The sequence below is a fragment of the Malus domestica genome, chromosome 02 (assembly GCF_042453785.1).
Source record: "Malus domestica chromosome 02, GDT2T_hap1".
Lineage (NCBI taxonomy): Eukaryota > Viridiplantae > Streptophyta > Magnoliopsida > Rosales > Rosaceae > Malus > Malus domestica.
In genome coordinates this window covers 31657946-31681736 of record NC_091662.1, presented here as the reverse complement: position 1 = coordinate 31681736, position 23791 = coordinate 31657946, and the positions used below count along the sequence as shown (strand labels likewise).

At 35.9% G+C, this 23791-nt stretch overlaps 1 protein-coding gene across 9 annotated transcripts; it reads left to right on the top strand.

Annotated features, from left to right (window-relative positions):
- Window positions 1–7856: 7856 nt before the first annotated feature.
- LOC103410481 (ubiquitin C-terminal hydrolase 13-like) lies at window positions 7857–22564 on the top strand. Of its 9 annotated transcripts, none has more exons than XM_017325774.3 (32): window positions 7857–8117; window positions 8246–8348; window positions 9031–9175; window positions 9285–9442; window positions 10351–10616; window positions 10691–10909; window positions 11006–11114; window positions 11202–11317; window positions 11999–12097; window positions 12625–12734; window positions 14005–14079; window positions 15249–15327; window positions 15419–15565; window positions 15676–15756; window positions 15897–16016; window positions 16328–16450; window positions 17000–17077; window positions 17185–17273; window positions 17346–17454; window positions 17636–17704; window positions 17964–18074; window positions 19711–19766; window positions 19847–20024; window positions 20108–20209; window positions 20291–20362; window positions 20569–20634; window positions 20876–20941; window positions 21063–21146; window positions 21282–21398; window positions 21512–21586; window positions 21680–21766; window positions 22136–22564. In XM_017325774.3, exons 1-32 carry the CDS (start codon window positions 8088–8090, stop codon window positions 22175–22177), a joined length of 3381 nt encoding a protein of 1126 aa, XP_017181263.2. In that variant the 5' UTR covers window positions 7857–8087; the 3' UTR covers window positions 22178–22564. The 9 variants fall into 9 exon arrangements, with proteins under 9 accessions (XP_017181263.2, XP_070665777.1, XP_070665784.1 ...); XM_070809676.1 differs by having other exon boundaries at window positions 7885–8117; window positions 21285–21398; XM_070809683.1 differs by having other exon boundaries at window positions 7902–8117; window positions 8249–8348; window positions 21285–21398.
- Window positions 22565–23791: the final 1227 nt, after the last annotated feature.

The following is a 23791-nucleotide window of genomic DNA, read 5'->3' as shown; positions in this document are numbered from 1 at the left end:
TTAAAGCACATAGACAAAACTAGCTAATAACTTCTCATACATTGCTCAAAATAAGTATTTGAATATACCAACGTGACCTACACAACCTCACGAACATCGTGATATTTTTAGATAAATTTTTAGGTAGCTCAAGCGCCCCCACGCGCTGGGGAGGGCACGGCCTCACGCGCGGCCCACGCGCATCGTCTTCAACCTCTAGAAGCCGGAACTGTGTCACCGGCACCGGATTCTGGGCAAACCTGCAACTGCCCATTTCTTACTCGATTTTGCACCATTTTTCACGTATTTTATACCAAAATGAAGCTCTTAACTTGTAGAACACAATCATACTAATTTAAAGTTCTAAAAGTCACAGGATCTCACCAGAGAATTCCGAGAAAATCGGCCAAACTTCATCCACACGATCCCGACGTCCAAAACCTTCAAACGAAGCACTTCGAGCTTCCTTGGGACCTCACTAAGCTCGATATAAGCTTGGATTGTCCTAAAACATAACCATTTAAAAGTTTGTGAATAGTGCTCAACTCGGAGCTTGAATTTTCAACGTGATATCGAACGAGTTCTTACCTGAAATGGGTACCCTTGAACTCGTATGGTCCTCACGAACACAATGGTACTAATTTTGGCCACGATCCGTGAAGTTTCAAGGGTCTTGGGTGCTTGTCCGTACCATTTCGAATGAGAGAAAGAGAGAGAGTCCGAGAGATAGAGAGAGAACACGGGAGGGAAGAGAGAGATAAAGTAATGTGGATGAGTGTGTGTGGTCCAATCTACACACCAATCACAACTAACCAAGGTTTAGTTCTCTTTGGCCCAAAAACTTAGGAAAATAATTATATTGGTCCACTTCTAAAACCATGCCACATACGACTCATCTCAACGCCCAAAGGCATTCTAGTCTTTTCACACCTTCGATAAAAGTATTTCGGAACGGGCTGTGACATGATCCATCCCTACTAATATGGTGAATAATGACAAAATTTTCAGTGTACTGAAAATATATCTTGATACATCAAGTGTCATAATATAATTTTTCTATAACAAATAATATGATTTAAAACAGGGTGTTTTTATTTTATTTTCTCATTAATCCACCACTTAAAATTATTTTTTTGAACAAACGATTTTATCTACATGTAGGGGGAGGGGTGGGCTTAACCTCACAATAGGCTAATAATAATGTGGTTCAAATTCGCCTTTGGTGAGAATTGAACCTAAAACCTCTCACTAACAAGTGAATATGAATACTATTAGACCGTAATACTAAGTGGCACCACAAAATTCTTAAAAGTGCTTTAAAAATTTTCAAACCATTTAAAGCAATAAAAAAAACTAATATAAACCGATCATCATCATTCACCTTCAAATCCAAATTACATATTAATGAATTTTTTTTTATCAATTAAAAGAGGGTGAAAGATATTTTTATCTTCTATTACAAAATAAAATCATGAACAATAAAGTAATTTTTTAAAAGCATCACCTACATTTGATCTTAACAAATCTCTAATTTAAAAAATAAAAATAAAAACAAAAACTCATCCACATTTCCACGTTCTCACTTTCTCTCCCTCTTTCTTGTCATTTAAAAAAAAAAAAAAATATATATATATATATATATATATATATCTATACACACAAAGTGCGTGTGCAATGCTAGTATATAATAACATCTCCTCTCTCTCACCCCAACCTCCACCTCTCACTTGAATTCAATATAAACAAAAATTTCCTTCAACTACTATTTATTTTTAGGGTGTATTTCTTTTGCATAAATAAGGAGACTTTCACTTGTTTAGCACGAAGACGGGGACGAAATTTGAGAAGGAATGAGTATGAAAAAAGTAAATATCTTTAATCTCTAATCTCTAATATGTAACATTAAAAAGCCAGAAATGAGTTTTGGTGACATACCTCGATCCGGAGGACCCAGGTGTGCTGGTCGTCACGTGAGCGTGACGTAACCATAAGTGCGACACGGAAGCGAAACAACCACAAACAACAACATATATAAGCGGAAATTTAATCCACACTCTAGCAGAACAACCTACTAGAACAACCGGACGAGATATAAAGTAACCACATAAGTTCAGAGCATAGGTTTAAGTGTAGTCAAGTAGGACTAAAATAAAAATACATCACCCTCAGGTGAGTCCTACATGTCGAAAGTTTGTCAGAAAGCCGGAATAAGACCTCGAGAGCCACCAACCGCTAAACTAGAACCTGGAGGGGCGCAAAACAAAATGAGTGGGTCAGTAAAATCAAATAGTTTTCCAAAACAGTTCATTAAAAACAATTCTATCCCCTCGCAGTAAAAACCTGTATACTTTCCCAGAAAATAGTATATATACATATATATATATACACCACATCATAACTCAGCACATAACCATCATCATAATATCTCAGAAATGATGTGCCATGCCCAAAATATAATCAGAATGTATCAATATCAATCAGGTGAATAACAAGTCAACCGGAGACCCTACAATGGTCCTGTACGGCTGATTCTAAAGCTCAACATCCAAACCAACCGGAGTCACCTCGGTGACCTGTACGGTTCAACTCTGCACGTCACTCGGAACTACATATAGTAGTCTGTACGATGACAGGTGTATGAATACGCTCTAGTGCTTCTCACATCAATCATCAGCGCGCATAACTAAGGTCACTCACTAGTTGGAATCACATCTAGTGATCTGTACAACTAGCATGTCGGAACCCTCACATGGTCTGTACGACATCCACCTACTTGGATCTAAGACGAGCGTGCGGTGTGGTGAATAACAATATAAGCACTATCACCTAGGTGCATGTTATGAGCTTTCAATGCAATTCAAATAAATAACCCAGCTGAAAAAATTAAATAAACTCACCTAAGCGTCCACCGCGTCATTTCACATATATATGCATCAATACTCAAGCTAGATATCTCAATAATTTCATGCATGGCAATTAAATTCATAATTTTCATAAAAACGTATTTTCTGGGAAAATAAATGTATATAGGTAATACGAAATCAAAACTGCCCACTCACTGATAAGTCGACGGGTCGTAACCCCCGTGGCATCCCTGGATGCGGTCGTCTTCGGAATATGTCTCACCTATATGCGAAACAACTATAAAAACGTTAATTTTAGACACATCACTAATATTTCGAAATAACTTCTCATACGATGCTCAATTTGGGTATATGAATATACCACATCGACCTACTCGACGTCACGGACGTCGCACAATTTTTAGAAAAAAATTTGGAGGTCCCACGCGCCCCCACGCGCCGTGACAGGCATGGGGACACGCGCCCCCCACACGCATCACCCCCTACCTCGGCTCGCCGGACTGGTTTTTCCGGCGGCCGGTTTCCGGCCAACTTTAAAACTTCTTGTTCTCCTTCGTTTTTCACCCATTTTCTTCGTATTTTATACCAAATTGAAGCCCCAATCATGAAGAATCACGATAGACTAGTTTAACGCTCTAAAAATCAAGAAATCTCACCGGGAAAAATCAAGCAAAACCGGCCAAAGTCGAACTCGACGATCCCGACGTCCAAAACTTCCCAACGAACGTCCCCGAGCTTCCTTAGGACCTCCTAAAGCTCACTATGAGCTTGGATTGTCCTAAAAATCAACCAACATAAAGTTCATGAATAGTGCCATTTTCGGTCCTCGGGTTTTAAACGTGAAAACGAAGGAGTTCTTACCTGAAAATGGTGTCTTTGAGTTCGTAGGACACTCATGAACACGATGGTACTATTTTCCACGTCGATCCACGAAGTTTGGGGTGGTTTTGGGCATCGTCCGTACGGTTTTAGAGAGAGAGAGTGAGAGAGGGTCGTGAGGGAGGAGAGAGAGAGAGCTACGGGGCTGAGAGGAAGAGAGAGGGTGAGTTTGAGGTCCAAACAATCCTCACCATCCAAATAATCCCAAATCAAATTAACAAGAATCAATTTTTTTTTTTATAAACCAACTTACTTATATAAATATCCCTTCCAAACTTAACTAATATTTGAACCAAAAATAATGTCACACTCATATGTACCTTAGTACCCATCAAGGGTAAAATAGTCATTTCAAGCCCCCGATATATAATTCCCGGGACGGGCTGTGACATTTGGTGTCTCAAGACTTCACCAAAAATAATTGGACTAAAACATCCCTCAAACAAAACAAAAAAAAAAAACTAAAACTGGCCGAAAATAATGAAAACAAATTCGCAGGAATAATTTTGTCATAAAAATATGAAAAAGAGGAAATTAAAGGGTAAATTGTTTTTTTTTGTTTTTTTTTTGTCAAATAAAAAGTAAAATGTTGGAAAGTTAAAAAAAAGGGAGAAGGGATGAAGACGTGATGAACCTCTAACATCACTACACTACCACTTCGCGAAAGAAACGGTTTTTCCTCCTGATAAAAAAAGAAAGAAAAAAAATTTTCTTTTCTTCACTCCTTCGCCAAACCAACTCCACTACAGTACCACTTCGGATGAAATCTTCCTTTTCTTGCTTCAATTTTCCCAAACAAAAATATGAAACTGCATGCCAGGAAAATCATGAATCCAAAGTTTGGAATTGGATTGGTATTCGCTCTTTTCTCTCTCTGTTTTTATGCATTACTTCGGAATTGGATTGGTATTCGCTCTCTCCTCTCTCTGTTTTTATGCATTACTTTTACTATTGGATACATTAGGTTCAATTTTATGCAAAATCTTCAGGGAATAGGGTGCGCTGAAAAATAGAGGTTCACATTTCAACAAATTTCACAATCTGCAGACCAAGAAAAATGGGTATGATGTACGTTCTTTGGCTTCATTTGGTGGTTTAACTCATTTACTGTGGAACAGAAAAATGGGTGTGATGTTTATCAATACTATTAAGCTAGAAGGGCTTTTTTCGATCAATGAACCGCACCTTGACTTTTCATCAAGAACTCCTTCTTGGTAAAGATATGTGACCAAATATGTTTGATGATGCTGTCATTCGTCAATTACCAAGAAGGGGTTCTTGATTTACAAGAACAAGGTGTGGTTTATTTATGAAGAATATTTTCCTGATTGGTTACGATGGTTTTGTAATTGTTTGTCTATGTCTTTCTAGATTGGTTACGGTGGATCTGTCAATTGTTTCATTCTTTGATAGTATATGTCTCAATAAAATTTAATACTATTTTCTAAATTTTCTATTTTTCTACTGAATATCTTCTCCTTCACTTGGAATGTGTTTAAAGTTTTGTACTGATTTTACTGTGCCTATTGGTGGTGTTTGGTTACTCATTGTGCACGACATTAAAAGTGACGTATCTACAGTGTTAAGGCCTTTGAATTTTTGGATTCTATTTTTTGTTTACATTATTTTGGAGAAGATCATATACGGTATGTGCAATTTTTCAAAGTATGGCTTATTTCCACTAATGTATATTGGTGTGTTTTCACTGACAAAAGAAACCCATGGGGCATTGGTCAGCTCATTCGTTGGGGCATGTTGGCCATAAAGACAATCAAAGCCAAATTTATATCGGTAGGTGGGTTAGTTAAGAGTGTAGGAAAAAGAGGATTATGTAAAATTGGACTACCACAATACCACAAATTGAGTACTCGATAGGAAATTTCTGAACTACAACATATGAGTTATTACATATTGATTGCATACCTTACTATACACTATGTTTTGTATTAAAGTTGTAGAGTTCACATTGTTAATGCCGTTTGTTTGTAAACCCTGCTTAGAAGAAATCCCTTCTTTTGAACAGACTTACATTTTTTTCCTAACATTTCATTTCATTTTTTTATATTTTTCTTGGTACCAGACTTTTAATGAAACTTACAGTTTTATGAATTGATTGTATAATGTTAATTATACCATTTTCTTAATTTATACAGTTATAGAATTTGATAATCTATTGCATTTAGGTTTTGAAATTTCCAAAAAATAAAATAAAATAAAATAAAACAAACCAATGATGAATTATATGAGGCCATCGAAGACAAGGACTGTAGTTTTGAAGCAGCACTATAGTTTTGTTTGTTTTTATTTGATTTTATAAGGTGTTGCTAGCCATTTTAATCAATTTAAAATGTTTTTCTTTGATTTAGTTGTTATCACGATACTTTTAGAATATTGGTGTTAGTTTTTTTCTTCTAATGATTCCATTTACTTCGCTTTATATTAATTGTTTTGGATTTCTACTTCAATTGTATTACTGAAAGTTTGATTACTTAAATTACTTATTACTTTGCAGACAAAGAGTTCACAAGAACCAAGAGAAAACTAAGGAGCTACGACTTACAACATACATAGTGACTCAAAATAGTCTTCTATTTTTTCTCTCCATGTTTTGTTGTATGTATTTAACCATTCTTTTGTGTTAGTAATTTGTCTACATGCATGTATATGTTGGTATTAAGAGATTGTCTACAATTAATGTTTTTGTATATATAAGCACAACTATTTTCAAATCTTCTCACAATGCAACACGATCATTTCATATATACTTTTTGTAATAAAAATTGATCCTTTAATTCAAAAATGAGATTCTTGCCCGACACACATAAAAATATAACAAATGTTTGTAAGAAATAATGAAACATAAAAGTATTCTCAATACCAAATGACATGTTTTGGACATATATAAAAGATCTTTAGGGGCACATAAAAGTATTCAATACCAAATGACATGGTTTGGACATACATAAAAGTTCTTTAGGTAGCGCCCGTGATAATAAAAAAGACATCTTGCATGCGCGTTACCGCATGCAGAGAGGCTAGTTAAAAAGAACGAGCACGAGATAAACAATCCTCTCGTGGTTATCAAACCTAGAGGACTTGGTACGAAAATAAGTATGAATAAGTACAAGATAAACAACTCGCCATTGATTATCTCATATCTTCCTTTTTCAAGTAAGCCCTCATTTTCAAGTTTGTCTACCCAATATTAAGAATATTCATATACATTCTAATTTCTTTCATTTTTTACAAACACATGAATAAAAATCATATGAATTTTGTTGTAACTAGTAAACATGCGCGTATTGTTAATTCTAAAGGGGATTAATTAAGTCGAAAATTTTCATTAATTTGCTAGGTGAAAAGAGAGAATATTTATTTACTTTGTATTTTGAATGTAGGAGGTATTAGAACACATATTTATGGTAAACTAATTGTTATTCTCATGATATCTTGATACCACACAAGGCTGTAGTGTATTTTAGCTTTTGAGTCAACAATATACCAAAGTGGAATTGTAAACCCAAAGAATGTACCTAAAAGAGTTTGAACTCAAATTGAAAGTTCTAAAATTTGACTCGCTTTACATTTTACCAACTCATTTGGCTTTAAAAGAAATAATATTCGGATATAAACAAAGTTCTCTTGTTATAATTTGGTTTCAGTAAAAATACAAGTAAATAAAGAGGAAGTTGTAGCAACGGTTTTTCAACTTTAACTCCTCAAAATATGCAGCTATGATCATTTTTGTCAACTCTATAAAAACTTATGCTAAAATGAGTCATGTTGGAAAAATTATCGTTACAATGAGGTTAAAGTTAAGAGACCATTGCTCTAATTGGGTTAAAGTTGAGAGACTATTTCTACTATTTTCTCATTTAGTTTCCCATATTTGCCTCTTGATTCAACCTCACGTGCGTAACACGTTACTTATTTTGACATAAGTTTTAATGGAGTTGACGAAAATGATTATAGCTGCACATTTTGATGAGTTAAGAAGAAACCAATTGTCATGATTTTTCAGTTAAAGAACTATTGCTCAAATTAGGTTAAAGTTGAAAGACCGCTGCTAGTTTATCGGAAAGAAATTATTCGATGCTTAATTAATACATACGAATACCAAATAATAATATTATCCAGTCCCTTCATAGGGCGTGCCAAACGAGGCCTTATTGTCTACGGTCTCCTCCGCTTTCATTTTACCAAATTCCGAAACTATCCCGCGACGAGCTAAAACCTGTAGCTGAGCCCTCTTTCGTTTCATATAAAGTTGCAGACTCAAAATCTCTCAGTCTTCCTCTTCTCGTCATCAGCTTGCACGCAAGTCACTCGGATTCGTCGATCAGGCGACCTCCAATTCCGACGCCCATGACTTTGATGACTCCTCCGCCGCTAGATGTGATTAATGAACCCGCCTCTCCCTCCTTTCAAATGCGATCTCAAGACGATTTCATTTTTGCGTACGAATGTTGTGCTAGGGTTTCAATTTGCAGATCGGAGCTCTCATATTGACCTTGTTTTTGCAGCAGCAGCAGCAGCAGCAGCAGCCGCCGCCGCCGCCGCAGGAGGACGATGAGATGCTCGTCCCACACTCCGACCTCCCCAACGGTCCACAGCCTATGGAGGAAGGTTATTCGTCTATTTTCTATCTTTATTTACTTATTTTTCTTACTTTCTGTTTGTTTCCCGAGAAAATTTCAGCAAAATGTTAAGCAGTGAATTTTTATGTCAATGTCTTGCTTTGCGTCTAGACACAACAATAGTAGTTTTTAGGGCAATAGTAATTATGGTTTTTTTCTTTTTCTAGTTTCCATTTTTTAATTGGCAATAATTATGCGTAACAATTACAGTGGGGACTGAGTTGTATGGTTGCTGAGACAACTGAGGAAATTGAAATCAAACTAATAGAAACTAGCCACACTGTTCTGGTCACTTCTGCTAAGTTGAATTCAGAATTGACTTCTGCTATGCCATACGGAATGGCCAAATTTTATTACTTAGGTGAAAAATGGTCCATTTCCCATTGGTGATTACGGTTTCTATGATTGGTTATCAAGAAGTTCGGTTTTATTTAATAAGTTACTTAGATGAAAAAGGCCAGTAGTTTGTACTGGGATCGTGCTCCTTGGGCAGTATTTTACCATTTCCTTTGGTTGTAGAAAGAAATACATAGAAGCTGTATACCAGATTTGTTTTTTGTTGAGTAAGTTAACTGGTTCCTTTGGTATTAATAGAAAAGGTTGAGATAAAATGTTTGACTTGTTTTTCTCCTTCGTTCTGCCGTTCTTGACAATCTTACTATGTTTGGCAGCACAAGCAGAAACCAACAGTGCAGTGGATGCTCCGGTGGTGGATGATCCATTGTCAGCTAGATTTACATGGACAATTGACCGCTTAACCATGCTTAACACCAAGAAGCTATATTCTGACGTTTTCCTTGTTGGAGGCTACAAATGGTATTTTAATCTCTTATCAGTTGCTAATTTTGATCCGTATACATATAGATATGGGTACTTGATTTGTTATGATTTATAACGATGGTTGTATTTCAAATGCGCTTTGCAGGCGGATACTAATTTTCCCCAAGGGGAATAATGTGGATCATCTGTCGATGTATCTGGATGTTGCAGATTCTGGAAATTTGCCATATGGGTGGAGTAGATATGCCCAGTTTAGCTTGTCTATTGTCAATCAAATTCATAGTAAACACTCCATTAGAAAAGGTACTTTCTCTGCTGCTGATGTACCTTTTAGAAATGATAGTTTGGTAGTTTTGTAAAGTTAGACTTTACCTGTCCTAAGAAATCTTCATATCATGTCCTAATGGTTGAAATGCAATGAATAAAGGGCGACCCCAAGCCAACCTGCTTTGCAAAGGGAGGGGTGGGGGGTGGGGTTAGGGGACATCTATTGAACGCAGCCTTACCCTTGATGTTTGAAAAGAGGTAGGAGTGCAATGATAAGGGATAAAAACCCCAAGCCAACCTGCTTTGCAAAGGGGGGGGGGGGTGGGGTTAGGGGACATCTATTGAACGCAGCCTTACCCTTGATGTTTGCAAAGAGGTAGGAGTGCAATGAATAAGGGATAAAAATTTGGTGCATATGATGTGGGAGCAATAGAAGACAGAAACTGCAGTCCCCCAAAAAGAAAACTACCAGCAATAGAAGACACCAACTGCTATGGCATTTCACATATATTTGCAAGTTGTGTAGTAATCAGCTTCTTTTGTCTCATATCATGAGCTTGTCCAAAAGCCCATGTGCATGACAGGTCACTCTGGTTTTTATGTCTATCTTCTCGTAGCCCTTCAAACTCTCACCAAGTTAGTGAAAGGGGTGTGAAAAGAAACACAAAAATATAGTACATGCACCAGTTTTGGCATGTTGCTTTAGTTGCAGGCAGACTATAACTTTTTGTTTGAAGAACTTAGACAAAGAAACCTCTCTCCAAAAGCTTTATCATTAAGATGATGAATAGAAAATAAAGTTATATAGTGGTTGGATTATGTGAGGAATAGATTAAAACTGGTTTCTTAACTGTTCATTACTTTGAATATTAGAACTCCCAGTGTTATGATAGCATGTATGTTAGAACTATTTTGTAGTTACTGCTTTGTGTTGCATTTTGCAGAAACACAGCACCAATTTAATGCACGTGAGAGTGACTGGGGTTTCACTTCCTTCATGCCTGTTGGTGAATTATATGACCCTGCTAGAGGTTATATTGTGAATGATACATGCATAGTTGAAGCTGATGTTGCAGTTCGAAAGGTTATTGATTACTGGTCACATGACTCTAAAAAGGAAACCGGTTCTGTTGGACTGAAAAACCAAGGAGCTACTTGTTATATGAACTCGCTTCTTCAGACGTTGTACCATATTCCTTATTTTAGAAAGGTAGCATAATTTCTACATATAATTCATCCCACTTTGTGTACAAGGAAGCCCCATATCTCAAATTGTTCTTTTAGGCTGTGTACCATATGCCAACAACGGAGAATGATAATCCATCTGGAAGCATCCCATTGGCATTGCAAAGCTTATTTTACAAGCTTCAGTACAATGATACTAGTGTAGCGACCAAAGAGCTGACGAAGTCATTTGGATGGGATGCATATGATTCATTCATGCAGCATGACGTCCAAGAACTCAATAGGGTTCTTTCTGAAAAGCTTGAAGACAAGATGAAAGTATGGAGTTCTTACCATCATACTTCATTGTTTGCACTTAATTCTTCTACATCAGTTTTGGAGGTTACTTTGACTGATCTTTGTTTACTGGAATAGGGAACTGTTGTGGAGGGTACAATACAGCAGTTATTTGAAGGGCACCAGATGAACTATATTGAATGCATCAATGTGGACTATAAATCAACGAGAAAAGAGTCATTTTATGGTAAGTGATTGAGGTTGAAGTAGATTACTATATAATGGAGCATAAGTACTGTAGGTCTAATGGAAGATTCTGTATGTTTATTTGTAGATCTTCAATTGGATGTCAAAGGGTGTCGGGATGTTTATGCTTCATTCGATAAGTATGTGGAAGTGGAGCGCCTTGAGGGTGATAATAAGTATCATGCTGAACAGTATGGTTTACAGGTAGATCTCATTGGAATAGGCGTTCATTTTCATGTTGGTTTTATCTGTTTCCTTGAGAATATTGGCAAAAACAGTTATTTTACTTGGATTATCACCATCAAATCATGTTTTTATTTCTTATGCTTTGTTTAGTTTTGGATTGACTACATTTTACCCTCTAGTGTTCGGCGGTGGTTTTCTAAATGGACCATGAGGTTTTAATTTTAGCAATTTACACCCTGAAGTTTTAAGTGTACATCAACTTGAACCTTCCATTAACCATTAGTTTTGCAGTTAAATGTTTAATGTGGCTATTACGAGACTCAATTTTATGCTGATGGGGAAGAAAAAATAGTAGAATCTCTTAAAAAGGACAATGTGGGGTAAATATAATACGATTAAATATTAAGAAAATAATAGTCTCTAAGGATTTCTCTGCCACACATCAACACAAAAAATCGGTCTCCTAGTTGCCAAATTATCAATTTAACAACAAAACCATTGGTTTTTGTTACGGAAAGTTGATGTGAACTTATTTCTTTAGGGTATAAAATGCTAAAATTAAAGCCCTGTGGTCGATTTTTTCTTCTTGACAAGGAGTGGGGCTGTTCTATCATTTTTGTAATTGTTATGTCAGTTTGCTATAGTTTGGATGTTTGAAGATTGCTTTAGTAACAGTTTGCAATTGTTTGACCTTTTCAGGATGCTAAGAAAGGTGTCCTGTTCATTGATTTTCCACCTGTGCTTCAACTTCAGCTAAAACGTTTCGAGTATGATTTTATGCGGGACACCATGGTAAAGGTAAGTGGTTGATAGATTAATCTGCCTTCACCTGAATCTTTTCATGCATATTGTGTAACTTTATCTAATATCTGTCTATATATTTCCTGGACATATAAACCAAAAATATTGAAGCTGTTCATAGGTTTGATTGACAAACTGTTTGGTCTTATAATTGCATACTGCTACTAGACTCTTCCCATTGGTAGGTCTAGTTTAGCTCTTGTAATCTCGTGTAGTCTCATAATAGAATTTTTGGTCAATATTAGAATTTTATGCTCTAATGAGCTCTAAAATCCTGTGAAATCAATCTGTAAAGCAATATCAATTCGCTTCCATTTTCCATCTGATGTCAAAATTTTGGACTATCAACTTTGTCAGAATTTATTTAGTTATTTCATTATCTTTGCCTATAAGCATTAAGACCAACAAATTTAAGCTGTTTCTTATAATGTAATTATTTAGCGCTCTCTCTTTTTTGTTTCGTGTTGTATCATTTGCCTTAAACATAATTACTTGGTATCAACTAGTCTTCTGCTTGCCAACAGATAAATGATCGCTATGAGTTCCCCTTGCAACTTGATCTTGATAGGGAGAATGGGAAATATCTATCGCCTGATGCTGACAGGAGCGTACGCAACCTCTACACTCTTCATAGGTATCAGTTATTTAAGTTTGTTGGTCTTTGAGACTATTTATACTCTTTGTTGTGAAAAGTTTTGTCTGTATGGAAAATAATATGTTACTTCATTAGATAGACTGATAGATATAGTTGTATCATTTTCGTGTCCACTTTTCGAGAGTAGCTAGGTGTACTGCAACTGACATAGACTGAAGATGCAACTGATAGTCATTTAGAAGAATCGTACTTTTAAGTCTAGAAAACAATATTTTACTATTTTGACAGGGTAGAATGAACCATCCCTGTTGCATTGGTTAGGGAAAAGGGCGAAGAAGGTATTATGTAAAACATATTTGTATGATTTACATTGATGGAGAGTTAATCAAAATTCCAATTATGCCCAAAAAATTGGTTTAAGATTTCTCATAGAGTTGAACTTGTGTTGCATAATGTTTGTATTCTTTATGTGAAATAAGGCTTGGTGGCTATGTTGCAAGGATGTGGATATGGAATATGTGACATGATACCATATCGTGCAGCACGACAAATTTCTAGAAATTAGGATATCCATATGGCAAGGATATATGAGTAAACTGAAATAATATCATACATATAAATATATATTTTACAACAAATAGGTTAAATACTAACATATGTATAAATAGGGGAATAGAATAATATTTATTTTAGTATTTCATCCCTCATGAAGTATTTCCTTGTTTTTGGTCTTGTAGGTGAGGTGAGTTTTTTGTTTTAGGTTTTTCCCCATTCTCTTTCCTTGCTCCTCTTTCTATGGATGCAATCTTAGGAAGTGGAAAACCAGAGATCCTCCTCTGTTTTGTTTAACCATTTGAGGAAAAGAGGAGGAAATATGTGAGTGCGATACACCTGCTTCAGTTATTCTTGAAGTTACCCCAAACTTTTTAGAATCACATCTAGACCTATGTCTTAAACAAATATTGATGAATTAACCCTGTCGATATGTTGATCGTACATTGACGGGGTCCACCTTTTACTGGTGCTGTTTCTGAAAGTCAAAGTAGATGCCCATTGATACTCCAATGATACCTATTGGGATGTATCGGTGGAATAATGGGGATGTAATTTCTAACTATATACCATTTGTCAAAGCAGCTGCAGTATAGCAAGTTCATTGTGGTTAATTTTTTTATACGTCAAAATTAGATGTTTGATTATACTATGTTCATTTTTGGTGATTGCTACCGCGATGAATTTGTACATGCATGGCCGTTGTAGCGGGATCTGTGCATGGAGATTGTTAATGTGTGCTTTTGTCTGTTTGCAGTGTTTTGGTGCACAGTGGTGGGGTGCATGGTGGGCACTACTATGCTTATATCAGGCCAACCCTTTCTGATCAGTGGTATTCATAGCACTTTTTCTTTCTGCAATAATAAGTTCAATTTGCTTGCATCATATATCTGGTTAATATTCTTTCAAATACTCGAGTTGGAAGTTATTAATAGTTGTGGATTTCAGTTTGCATTTGTAGCCATGCCCATCTTCTTTTTTGTTTGTTTGTTTCGTGGTTACCAATTTTTAGAATTGATTTCCTGTTTTTTATTGATTTTTTCCTTTTTAAGGGAGCTTCACAGTTTATTACCTCAAAAGTGTACTTCAAGTACTACTTTAATGTAATATCTGCAACATTAAGAAAAACTAGATTTTACCGGAGGGGGTAGCACTGGAAAGGTGGTAATATTATTTTTAATTTTCTAAATGTATGGCATTGTTCATTTTACTCGGAGGATGAGGAAGGGACGGTAATGTGATTGAGAGAGAAGGAAGGAATTGTACCTGAGTTTGTGGCTTCTTAGATTACCCTGGAAGAGAGTTGAATTTTCAGGTGGAAGGGTCGGATCGGTCTCGTATTATTGATGAGTCCTTTTCAAAGTTAAAATTAGGAGGGCATTGTTCAACTGTTGGAAATGATATGCTAGTCCTCAGTTCTTCAATGCACTTATGTATATCGATAAGTGTGGACCAAATGAATGTGGGATGAGTGAGATAGGGTTAGAGAGGGATGACCAAAGGTTTGAGTTTGGTGCTCTAGGTCCCTACAATGAAGATAAAGTATTTTGGGGTTTGAAACCAATAAAAATTTTATTTTCCCACAATTGGTTAATGTTGTACTTGAATGAATTTATGCTGGTTGGACTTCCAGGGAGTCAACAGTACTGGGAAAGAAAGCAATAAATTTGCACCAATGGCACTGACTTGGCTGAATAGTGTTAGAAGTTGACCCAAAAAGAATAATAAGTAAAGCAATAGTCTATGAGAGTTTTGGGTGCACGCTAATTTAGTAAAAAATCTACTTCTATTTTACCCTCTTAAAATTACATCCTATTTAGGAAGTTAGTAACTAGTAGGGTGTTGTGCAATTTTGGAACTGTACATGCATGTGCTTTTACGAAAGTGCTGAACTAGTTTGATCCTTACCATTGAGAATCAATAGCGAATTATTATTGCATACCATGACTTGTCCTGTTCTGTTTAACAAATTTAAAATCCCCTGCAACTTGTTACTTTCAGGTTTAAATTTGATGATGAACGAGTAACAAAAGAAGATATGAAGAGGGCTCTGGAGGAACAGTATGGTGGAGAAGAAGAGGTAAAATCTTTGGTTATTTTTGATGTTTTCTTATCTCTATGTGCTTCATCTGTTCTGATGTATTCTATGTTTTACTGTTTGAATTTTACAGTTACCACAGACAAATCCTGGGTTCAATAATGCTCCATTTAAATTTACTAAATATTCCAATGCCTACATGCTTGTTTATATACGTGAAGTTGACAAGGAGAAAATAATTTGTAACGTGGATGAGAAAGACATTGCAGAACATCTAAGGGTAAGCGGGATTTTTTATATTTTTGTTTACTTGAGTTTTAATATTCTTAATTTTATTTTGTCTTGCTGCATCATGTTGTGCTACTGTGTCCTCTGAACACTGTATTCCAGATAAGACTGAAGAAAGAACAGGAAGAAAAGGAGCAAAAGAGAAAGGAGAAAGCTGAAGCGCACCTTTATACTATCATAAAGGTTACAATATCTACAATCTCTCTGTCCCTTCTCCCTCTCCCCCCGTCCCTTTCTTTTCTGCCTCCTGTCTCTTTGTTTGAGATATGTAAAATTTGATTTCTGGAACATTATTTAATTCAGATTTTTTATGGGGTTCCTAGGTTGCGCGAAACGAGGACTTGTTTGAACAGATAGGAAAGAATATCTATTTTGATCTTGTGGATCATGATAAAGTTCATAGTTTTCGTATTCAGAAGCAGATGCCCTTCAAACTCTTTAAGGTAGCGTATTTGCTCTTTTTAACTTCATTGTATTCAAATTATTGACATTTTCAGGTTTCAGTGTACAACATTTACTCCATACTAGTCTTGCTAGTTTCCATACTGAAAATTATCAATGTGGACATGTGTCTTCGCGTATTTTTTTCAGTTTTATATTGAGCTTGATTGAGTAATATTGCCGTCAGAATCATTCTAACATAGTAAATGACATTGGAATTATATAAACTCATGATGAAGCTATAGTTTATATGTAATATTTTAGTCGTGGGATCCAAAAGATCAGTATCATTCTAATTGAAGTCCACCCTCAGGAAGAGGTTGCCAAAGAGTTTGGTATACCAGTTCAATTTCAACGTTTCTGGCTGTGGGCAAAGCGTCAAAACCATACATACCGGCCAAATCGACCACTGACACCTCTTGAGGAAGCACAATCTGTAAGTTCCTTTGGCTTGATACCTGTTATGTCATTGATTCTGTTATATATTCCATGAGTTCATGGTTGGTTCATGGTTCTTACGCTGTGTGTAAATGTAATGAAGCGTATTCCATTCCTCTGTTCATGACATATAAATATTTTTGGTGTTAATAGAAATTCATTTAGGTAATTTACAGTTGAAATCTTGGTTACTATTATAGAGATTCTTTGAGAGGTTCTGATTCCAAGAAGAAGCTATTTCAGTATACTTGGGGATTGTGGAAGTTAGTGAAAGAAACAAGGGCAATTTGTCCATCTAAAAAAAACTGTAGACAAGTATACTGCTTTCAACAAAAAGCTATTTCTACGCAGAGAATATATAGATCGGAGCTTCTCCGAAAGTTGCTCCTTAGCTTCTGCTAAAAAAATCATTTGTCAAGTGTTACCAAACAACTTGAAGAAGCACCTTTTTAGCTTATGAGAAGCTATATATAACATACACTCACAAAAGTTGGCACTTCAGCGGCTTATTATATTTTGCTCATCTGTGAATGTATGGTATTTCCAGGTTGGACAGTTGAGGGAAGTTTCCAATAAGTCAAATAATGCAGAGCTAAAGCTGTTTCTTGAAATAGAACTTGGGCCGGTAATGTTACCTTCTAAATTTGTTTCATATTTTCCTTGTGTGGTTCTTGGACAAGTCATCTTATTTCAATGGCGGTATTCACTGGTGGTTCTATTCAACATATTCAGGATTTGTTGCCTCTTTCTCCTCCAGAGAAGACTAAAGAAGAGATTCTTCTATTTTTCAAATTTTATGACCCTTTCAAAGAAGAGCTCCGGTATGTCCCTTCCATCTTTCTTCCATCAAAGTTGAAATTACATTTGATTACTTAGGGTTTCCTTTTCAACAGGTATGTTGGGAGGCTATTTGTGAAGGGTAGTGGTAAGCCCGTGGAATTATTGACAAAACTGCATGAAATGGCTGGTTTGAGTCCTGATGAAAAGATAGAACTTTTTGAGGCAAGTCATTTTGATTCTTTGTAATGAGAAGTCATGTGAATTGTGTCATTTGTGTTGTATTATAGGTGTGCCGCCTAACCTACTTAACTCTGATGTGCACTTACTTATGAGAGTCTAACGCTCATGGTATTTTTGAAAAAAGGAAATCTAAAAGGCTTTATATCCATTTTTTTGTTTTCAGGAAATAAAGTTCGAACCTAATATAATGTGCGAACACATTGATGAGAGGGCAACTTTCCGAGTTAGTCAGGTATGAATTTCAAGACTAATTTGTACTGTTTTCATTTTGTGAATTTATGCTCAGGTATATACAAAGCTATTGTCTTATATCTCTGCTAATTTACTCTCTCCGTCTCCTACCGGCCTCTTCCCTGCCTTTTAATTTGGGTGTGGGTTCGGTGAATTAGGTATTAATAATATACACAGGTCTTCAATAAGTATTCAAACTATGAATTTTAACTTTGAGTTCTCTATGATTATTTCCTTATGCAACTTTTTTGTTCTTTCAGCTTGAAGATGGGGACATCATTTGCTTTCAAAAATCCCCTCAGAGTGGAAGCAGCCAACAATTCCGTTATCCAGATGTTCCTTCATTCCTGGATTATGTTCGTAACCGTCAGGTATATTTTCATTTTTCTTTTTAAAGCTCAGAATCTCCCAAACGTTTAATTCCATGTTGGATTCTCAATATTTTAGTTTCCCTGCCCTATGGGTCAATCTTCTGGTGTATGATCCAAAATAAGAACAATGAAAACTTGGGAAATTAGTGGTCAATGACAACCAGTCAAAACTGAGATAACTTAGTATTGCTCGAAGGCTATGTTTGTTTGGTTGAAATCCAGATCAAGGAGTTGGTTTCTCATTATATCAGGGCTTGGTGTTTTGTTAACTTTTTAGTTCTTGAAAAGTAAACAAATGCGAGGAATTGATGAAAGTCAATTCCGCCTGCTGAGCAGATTAGATACACCAATGTGGGGTGGTAGTTTTATTCCTTTCAACTTTGGGATTCAAAGTCGCATTTGATGTCCCGTTATTACTTGACAACTATACTGTTTAAAAAGAAAAAATAATTCTACAAACCCTTCATTATCAGAGTGGTGCAGCGAAACTGGTAAGAAGTCAAAGTATTTTTTTTTGTCAATGGGTAAGAAGTCAGTTTAATTTATGCAGATGCAGATTTGAAGTTGAGCACTATAAACCGCTGTTTCAACCAAATGGTTATCAAAATTGGCCTTCCTTCGTAAATCCCGACAATTGTTTTAGAGAACTTTTTAGTGCCTTTCTGTTTACTGCTGCAAAATCGTATTTATTTTCTGCAAATTATTTGGAGGATGCATCTTTATACTGAAAACTTTGACTGAGTAAAGAAGGGAGAGAGAGAGAAGTTTTGGGGGGGCGGGGGGGGGGGGTGTCTGCAACTTTTGAATGATAAATATTATTATATTCCCCATTTAGCATTCCAATCAACCAAACATGCCTAAATGAATACTTAGTTTACAAGATTATAGAGAAACAAATCCTTTTGATGCGGATGAATGGCAAAGAGATGAAGGACATTGGAGCATGAGTTGGGTTGATATGAGACATGCTGCATTTATTTTGATGGGGATGAACCAACATCATGGGATGTACCTTGAACTGTGAAAAGGCGCTTGTTATGTCTTTGGGTAATGGGTACAATGTTGCCACCTCTATCTAAAACTAGATAAACCCCGTAATCCCTCTTTTCTCACCATCCACTAGCTTATACGTAAGTGTGGAAGAGACACAGTGTGCTATTGATGGGAAGTAAGTCCATGCACAGGAAGTTAAGTGACGACTTTGTTGTTATGTTTTGTAATCGTTGAGTGTGCTTGGTATCCCTTTAATGCTATCAAGGGATGGATATCTGGTAGTTCCATTACTAATATGGTAGAAAATTTTGTTCGTGCAGCCCAGGACCAAAATCAGATAAAACAATAGCGTCTTTTGCTTATTTGTTGTTTCATATTGTCTGCCTATTAATCCCACAAATGTGGAAGGGATTTAATGCTGGGACTAGTAATTATTTTATGCCCAGTTATTAGGCATCGTCTATATCAAAAGGGAAGTTGTGGGCTATTAACAATCTAAAACATTCATTGCATTGTCAAGTTCAAGTTGAATTTCAGATGATAATATTTGTGAAGTTCCTGAAAAGGGCGGGGTTTTTGTGTGCGTTTTAGTCAATAATTTTTCTTTTGTTATTGTACCGTGACATTCCATGACAATCTACAGGTTGTTCGCTTTCGTTCTTTGGACAAGCCGAAGGAAGATGAGTTCTGTCTTGAGTTGTAAGTTTGCAGTATCATGTTTTGCATTCTTCTGGAAGGGGGGGTGAATCAGTCTAAATAGTTTAATATTCACTTTTTAGGTCAAAGTTTCACACCTATGATGATGTTGTGGAAAGAGTTGCTCAACATCTTGGCTTGGATGATCCAACTAAAGTTAGGCTCACTTCTCATAATTGTTACTCACAGCAACCTAAACCCCAACCAATCAAGTATCGAGGAGTAGAACATTTGTCTGACATGCTGGTGCACTACAATCAGGTTGTTTATTTTAAAATTTTAAGCTCTGTTTACGAAGTATTTTACTGTTGGAAAAACACATAACATATAAATTCCTCTTTCAGACTACGGACATACTCTATTATGAAGTATTGGATATCCCTCTCCCGGAGTTGCAAGGCCTTAAAACTTTGAAAGTTGCTTTTCATCATGCTACCAAGGATGAAGTGAGTGAAGATAGAAACAGAATCATTAATTATTTAATATGTCAAGAATTTTGCCTCTTAGAAGCACTTTTATGTTGTCAGGTTGTGGTGCACACTATTAGATTACCCAAGCAGAGCACTGTGGGGGATGTGATTGATGACCTTAAGACAAAGGTAATTACTTTGCAGCTTTTCACCTTAAGACAAAGCATGACGCGATAATGGATATGAAACAAGTGTCATAATTCGTGGTTGAGATTTTTTCACTTTTATTTCTTTGTCTATATGTGTTGTACAGTTTCTGTTTTATTCTCAAAGCAGTATTTCAATGAACATTGTAAGAAAAACACTTATGTATCTCCTTTCTCTATCTGGAACAGGTGGAGTTGTCTCATCCTAATGCCGAACTCAGACTGTTGGAAGTTTTCTATCACAAAATCTACAAGGTATTGGATAATGTGCAGATAGATGTTGTCTATGAACATAATTATATGTTATGTCCCTTAAATTTCTTAGAGAAGAGATTGGTACCCCCAAAACAATCAACGCCCCACCTCGCCTCAAAATAATTGTTTTGCAGGAGTTGCTCTCTGTTGCAGCGCATGAATCTATTGTTGTTTCTTTGATCTGAAATTTTGAAACCTTTTAGAATCGGTTCATTTATGTGATTCTTATATTGTTTTACAGATTTTCCCGCCAAATGAAAAGATTGAGAATATAAATGATCAATACTGGACATTACGTGCAGAAGAGGTTAGTCTGCACAGTATTGAGTTAATAATGATCCTATGTTCCAGTCCTTCGTTTTATAATGTGTTAGAAATATTTGTTTTACACTTCTGCTGTTAAACTTTTATTCTTGTCTGTTACTCAGATCCCTGAAGAAGAGAAAAACTTTGGTCCTCATGATCGTCTGATCCATGTTTATCATTTTATGAAGGACACAGCTCAAAACCAGGTAGGAAGATATAATTACCTCCTGATTTTATTGTTCTCCCATTTTTTTTTTCTCAGAATCAATAGGTTCTTTTAGTATTTATTATCATTGCCATCATCATCATCACCACTTTGTTATTTATAATTTTGAATTTAGCAGGTTCAGAATTTTGGAGAACCATTTTTCTTGGTCATTCGTGAGGATGAGACATTAGCGGAAGTTAAAGTGCGTGTACAGAAAAAGTTACAAGTCCCAGATGAGGAGTATTCAAAGGTATTTTCTTATTTACAGAGGACATTTTACTGAGGTTGATGCAGTTTCAGAGTAGTGGCCATTTGTGAAATCCCTACTTCGAATTGTAATATATTGTTTCTTGTTTGGTGCAGTGGAATTTTGCATTTTTGTCCATGGGTCGTCCTGAATACCTGCAAGACGATGATATTGTGGCCAGCCGATTTCAGGTCTCTCTCTCTGCACCCGCACACTCACAATATACTATCTGAAGTCTAATTTGTACGGAAATTTTAATTCTATTCTTCAATATCATTTTTCAGAGAAGGGATGTGTATGGAGCATGGGAACAGTACCTTGGATTGGAACACACTGATCATGCTCCTAAAAGGTCACATACAACAAACCAGGTATTCCTTTGAACTTAACTATATTAACCTGACTGACGCACACTCGGTTGAAAACCCAAGAGGTGAACTATTAGGAAAATGGGCTGGTTTTATGTCTTGGTAAATTTTATACAATTGACGCTCAGCCCAGGATCACTCTCAATTTCTTTACAATGATTCTCAGTAGAAATTTGTGGGATTGGTTGTACAGGAGGTAGCTATTAGGCATAAGGGATGCAGAAAATATTGTTGCGTTATTTTACGCTCTTTAGAGGCCGAACCCAGAATTTGTTTAAGATTCCGATGATTTAAAAAAAAATTACCGTTGTGGGAAAGTAGTTTATAATTAGTTTTTGTCAATCCTGTGCTGACTCCACTTGAATTATGCAGAATCGTCACACCTTTGAGAAGCCGGTGAAAATATACAACTAAAAAGAATGGCGATGACTTTGTCAGCTCCTTTCACAGATTCAACTTTGTATACATATGCAGAGTCTTGTGAAGAGTCCGAGAAGAACAAAGGAAGCTTTTCTTTAATTTGGCAATGGTTATTGATCTTACCGGGCATACAATTCTTTAGCTAAACTGCTGTGTATCCTCGACGTTTCTGACTTGTTGTAGGCACCCGTATTTGAGGTGTGAGGTAGGAGGCATCTCATTTGAATCGCTGTAATTCCGTATATAAGATTTTGGGGTGAGCAATGTACAGAGGGTATAGGTTTGCAGGTTTAAATGCAGTTTCATTGTCCAGTTCCAGTATGTTGATCTTTTTGCATGCATGCATGATGGAAGCTCTGTACAATATTGGATCTTCAGCTTCCTGCTGGTGTTCTTTTCTTATTTTTCTGTTGTTTTTTAGTGTATGAAAATAATTAGCTGTAGTTACATTTGCCCCTACCTGTTTGTTTTTGCCAATTCTTGACTGGATTTGGTGGAAATTCATTTGAAGGTGGACAAGTGGGTGATGATAGCAACACTCTTTATGAGTTAAAAAAACTTGACTTTTTTCTTTTATAACACAACAATGTATTTATGCTAAGTGGTGATGGAATAAATTGGCATTGAATTTGTCACGTACGGGATCCGTGCTTAGGTAATCACTTTTAAGTGGAGGAATACCATTAGTATTAAGTGACCAAGAAAGTTGGCTTAACATCCTTGATTATATGGAATATACAAGATGCCCACTTTTTCAAATTTCCCTTCAAGTAGCCATCAACATTTTCATTCCTAAACCTTTTATGGCACATTGGCCACAACAAAATTTGTCACTTATTCTAGTCGCTAAAGCTCTAATTCATATAACTTTGGTGTTTCTTGATCAAGGACTTCTTCTCAGCTAGGAACCAAACAAGCATTAGTAATATTACGACTTTCGTGAACATTTAATTAAACAATTGTTACTTTATACTATAATTTAGTGGTATTTCTTTTTGCTTGTAAGTGAGATGTCTTAGGTTTGAATTTCATACATGGCAAGGTTGTAACCAATTTATTTCAAAAAACCAATTATCACAACAATTGATTACTCATCAATCCAACTTATCGTATGGAAGTTTAAAGGTGTTGGATGAACCATATTGTGTTCATAAAAATAGTTGAGTGAGAAAGAAGGGGGGGGGGGGGTTGGTTTTCAAATGAGCAACTTTATGGGAATCAACAAAACCACCTTACCATTTTTTTAAAATTTTTTTTAATGTGTAATACAAACGTTTGGGAAGGTGAAACAAGCTCCTTGCATAAGAGAACAACTTATTTGGCACAAATACGTGATTTCGTGTCATGGATAAAAACTTACATGTCTTATTTTATTAACTTCTGACACTATCATGGTATATCCATGTCAAATAAGTCAATCTCTTTGTTGGACCAACTTAAACTTTTTTTTTTTGAATAATACATGGGTTTACAAAATTTTTCTTCCTCAAAACAACTCGTGGCAGATTAACGAAATTTCATGCATAATTCAGATTCGTTCATATTATAAATTATTGTTTAGTGATCATCGATATAAACATACTTACAAAGTGATTTAATATGAACTGT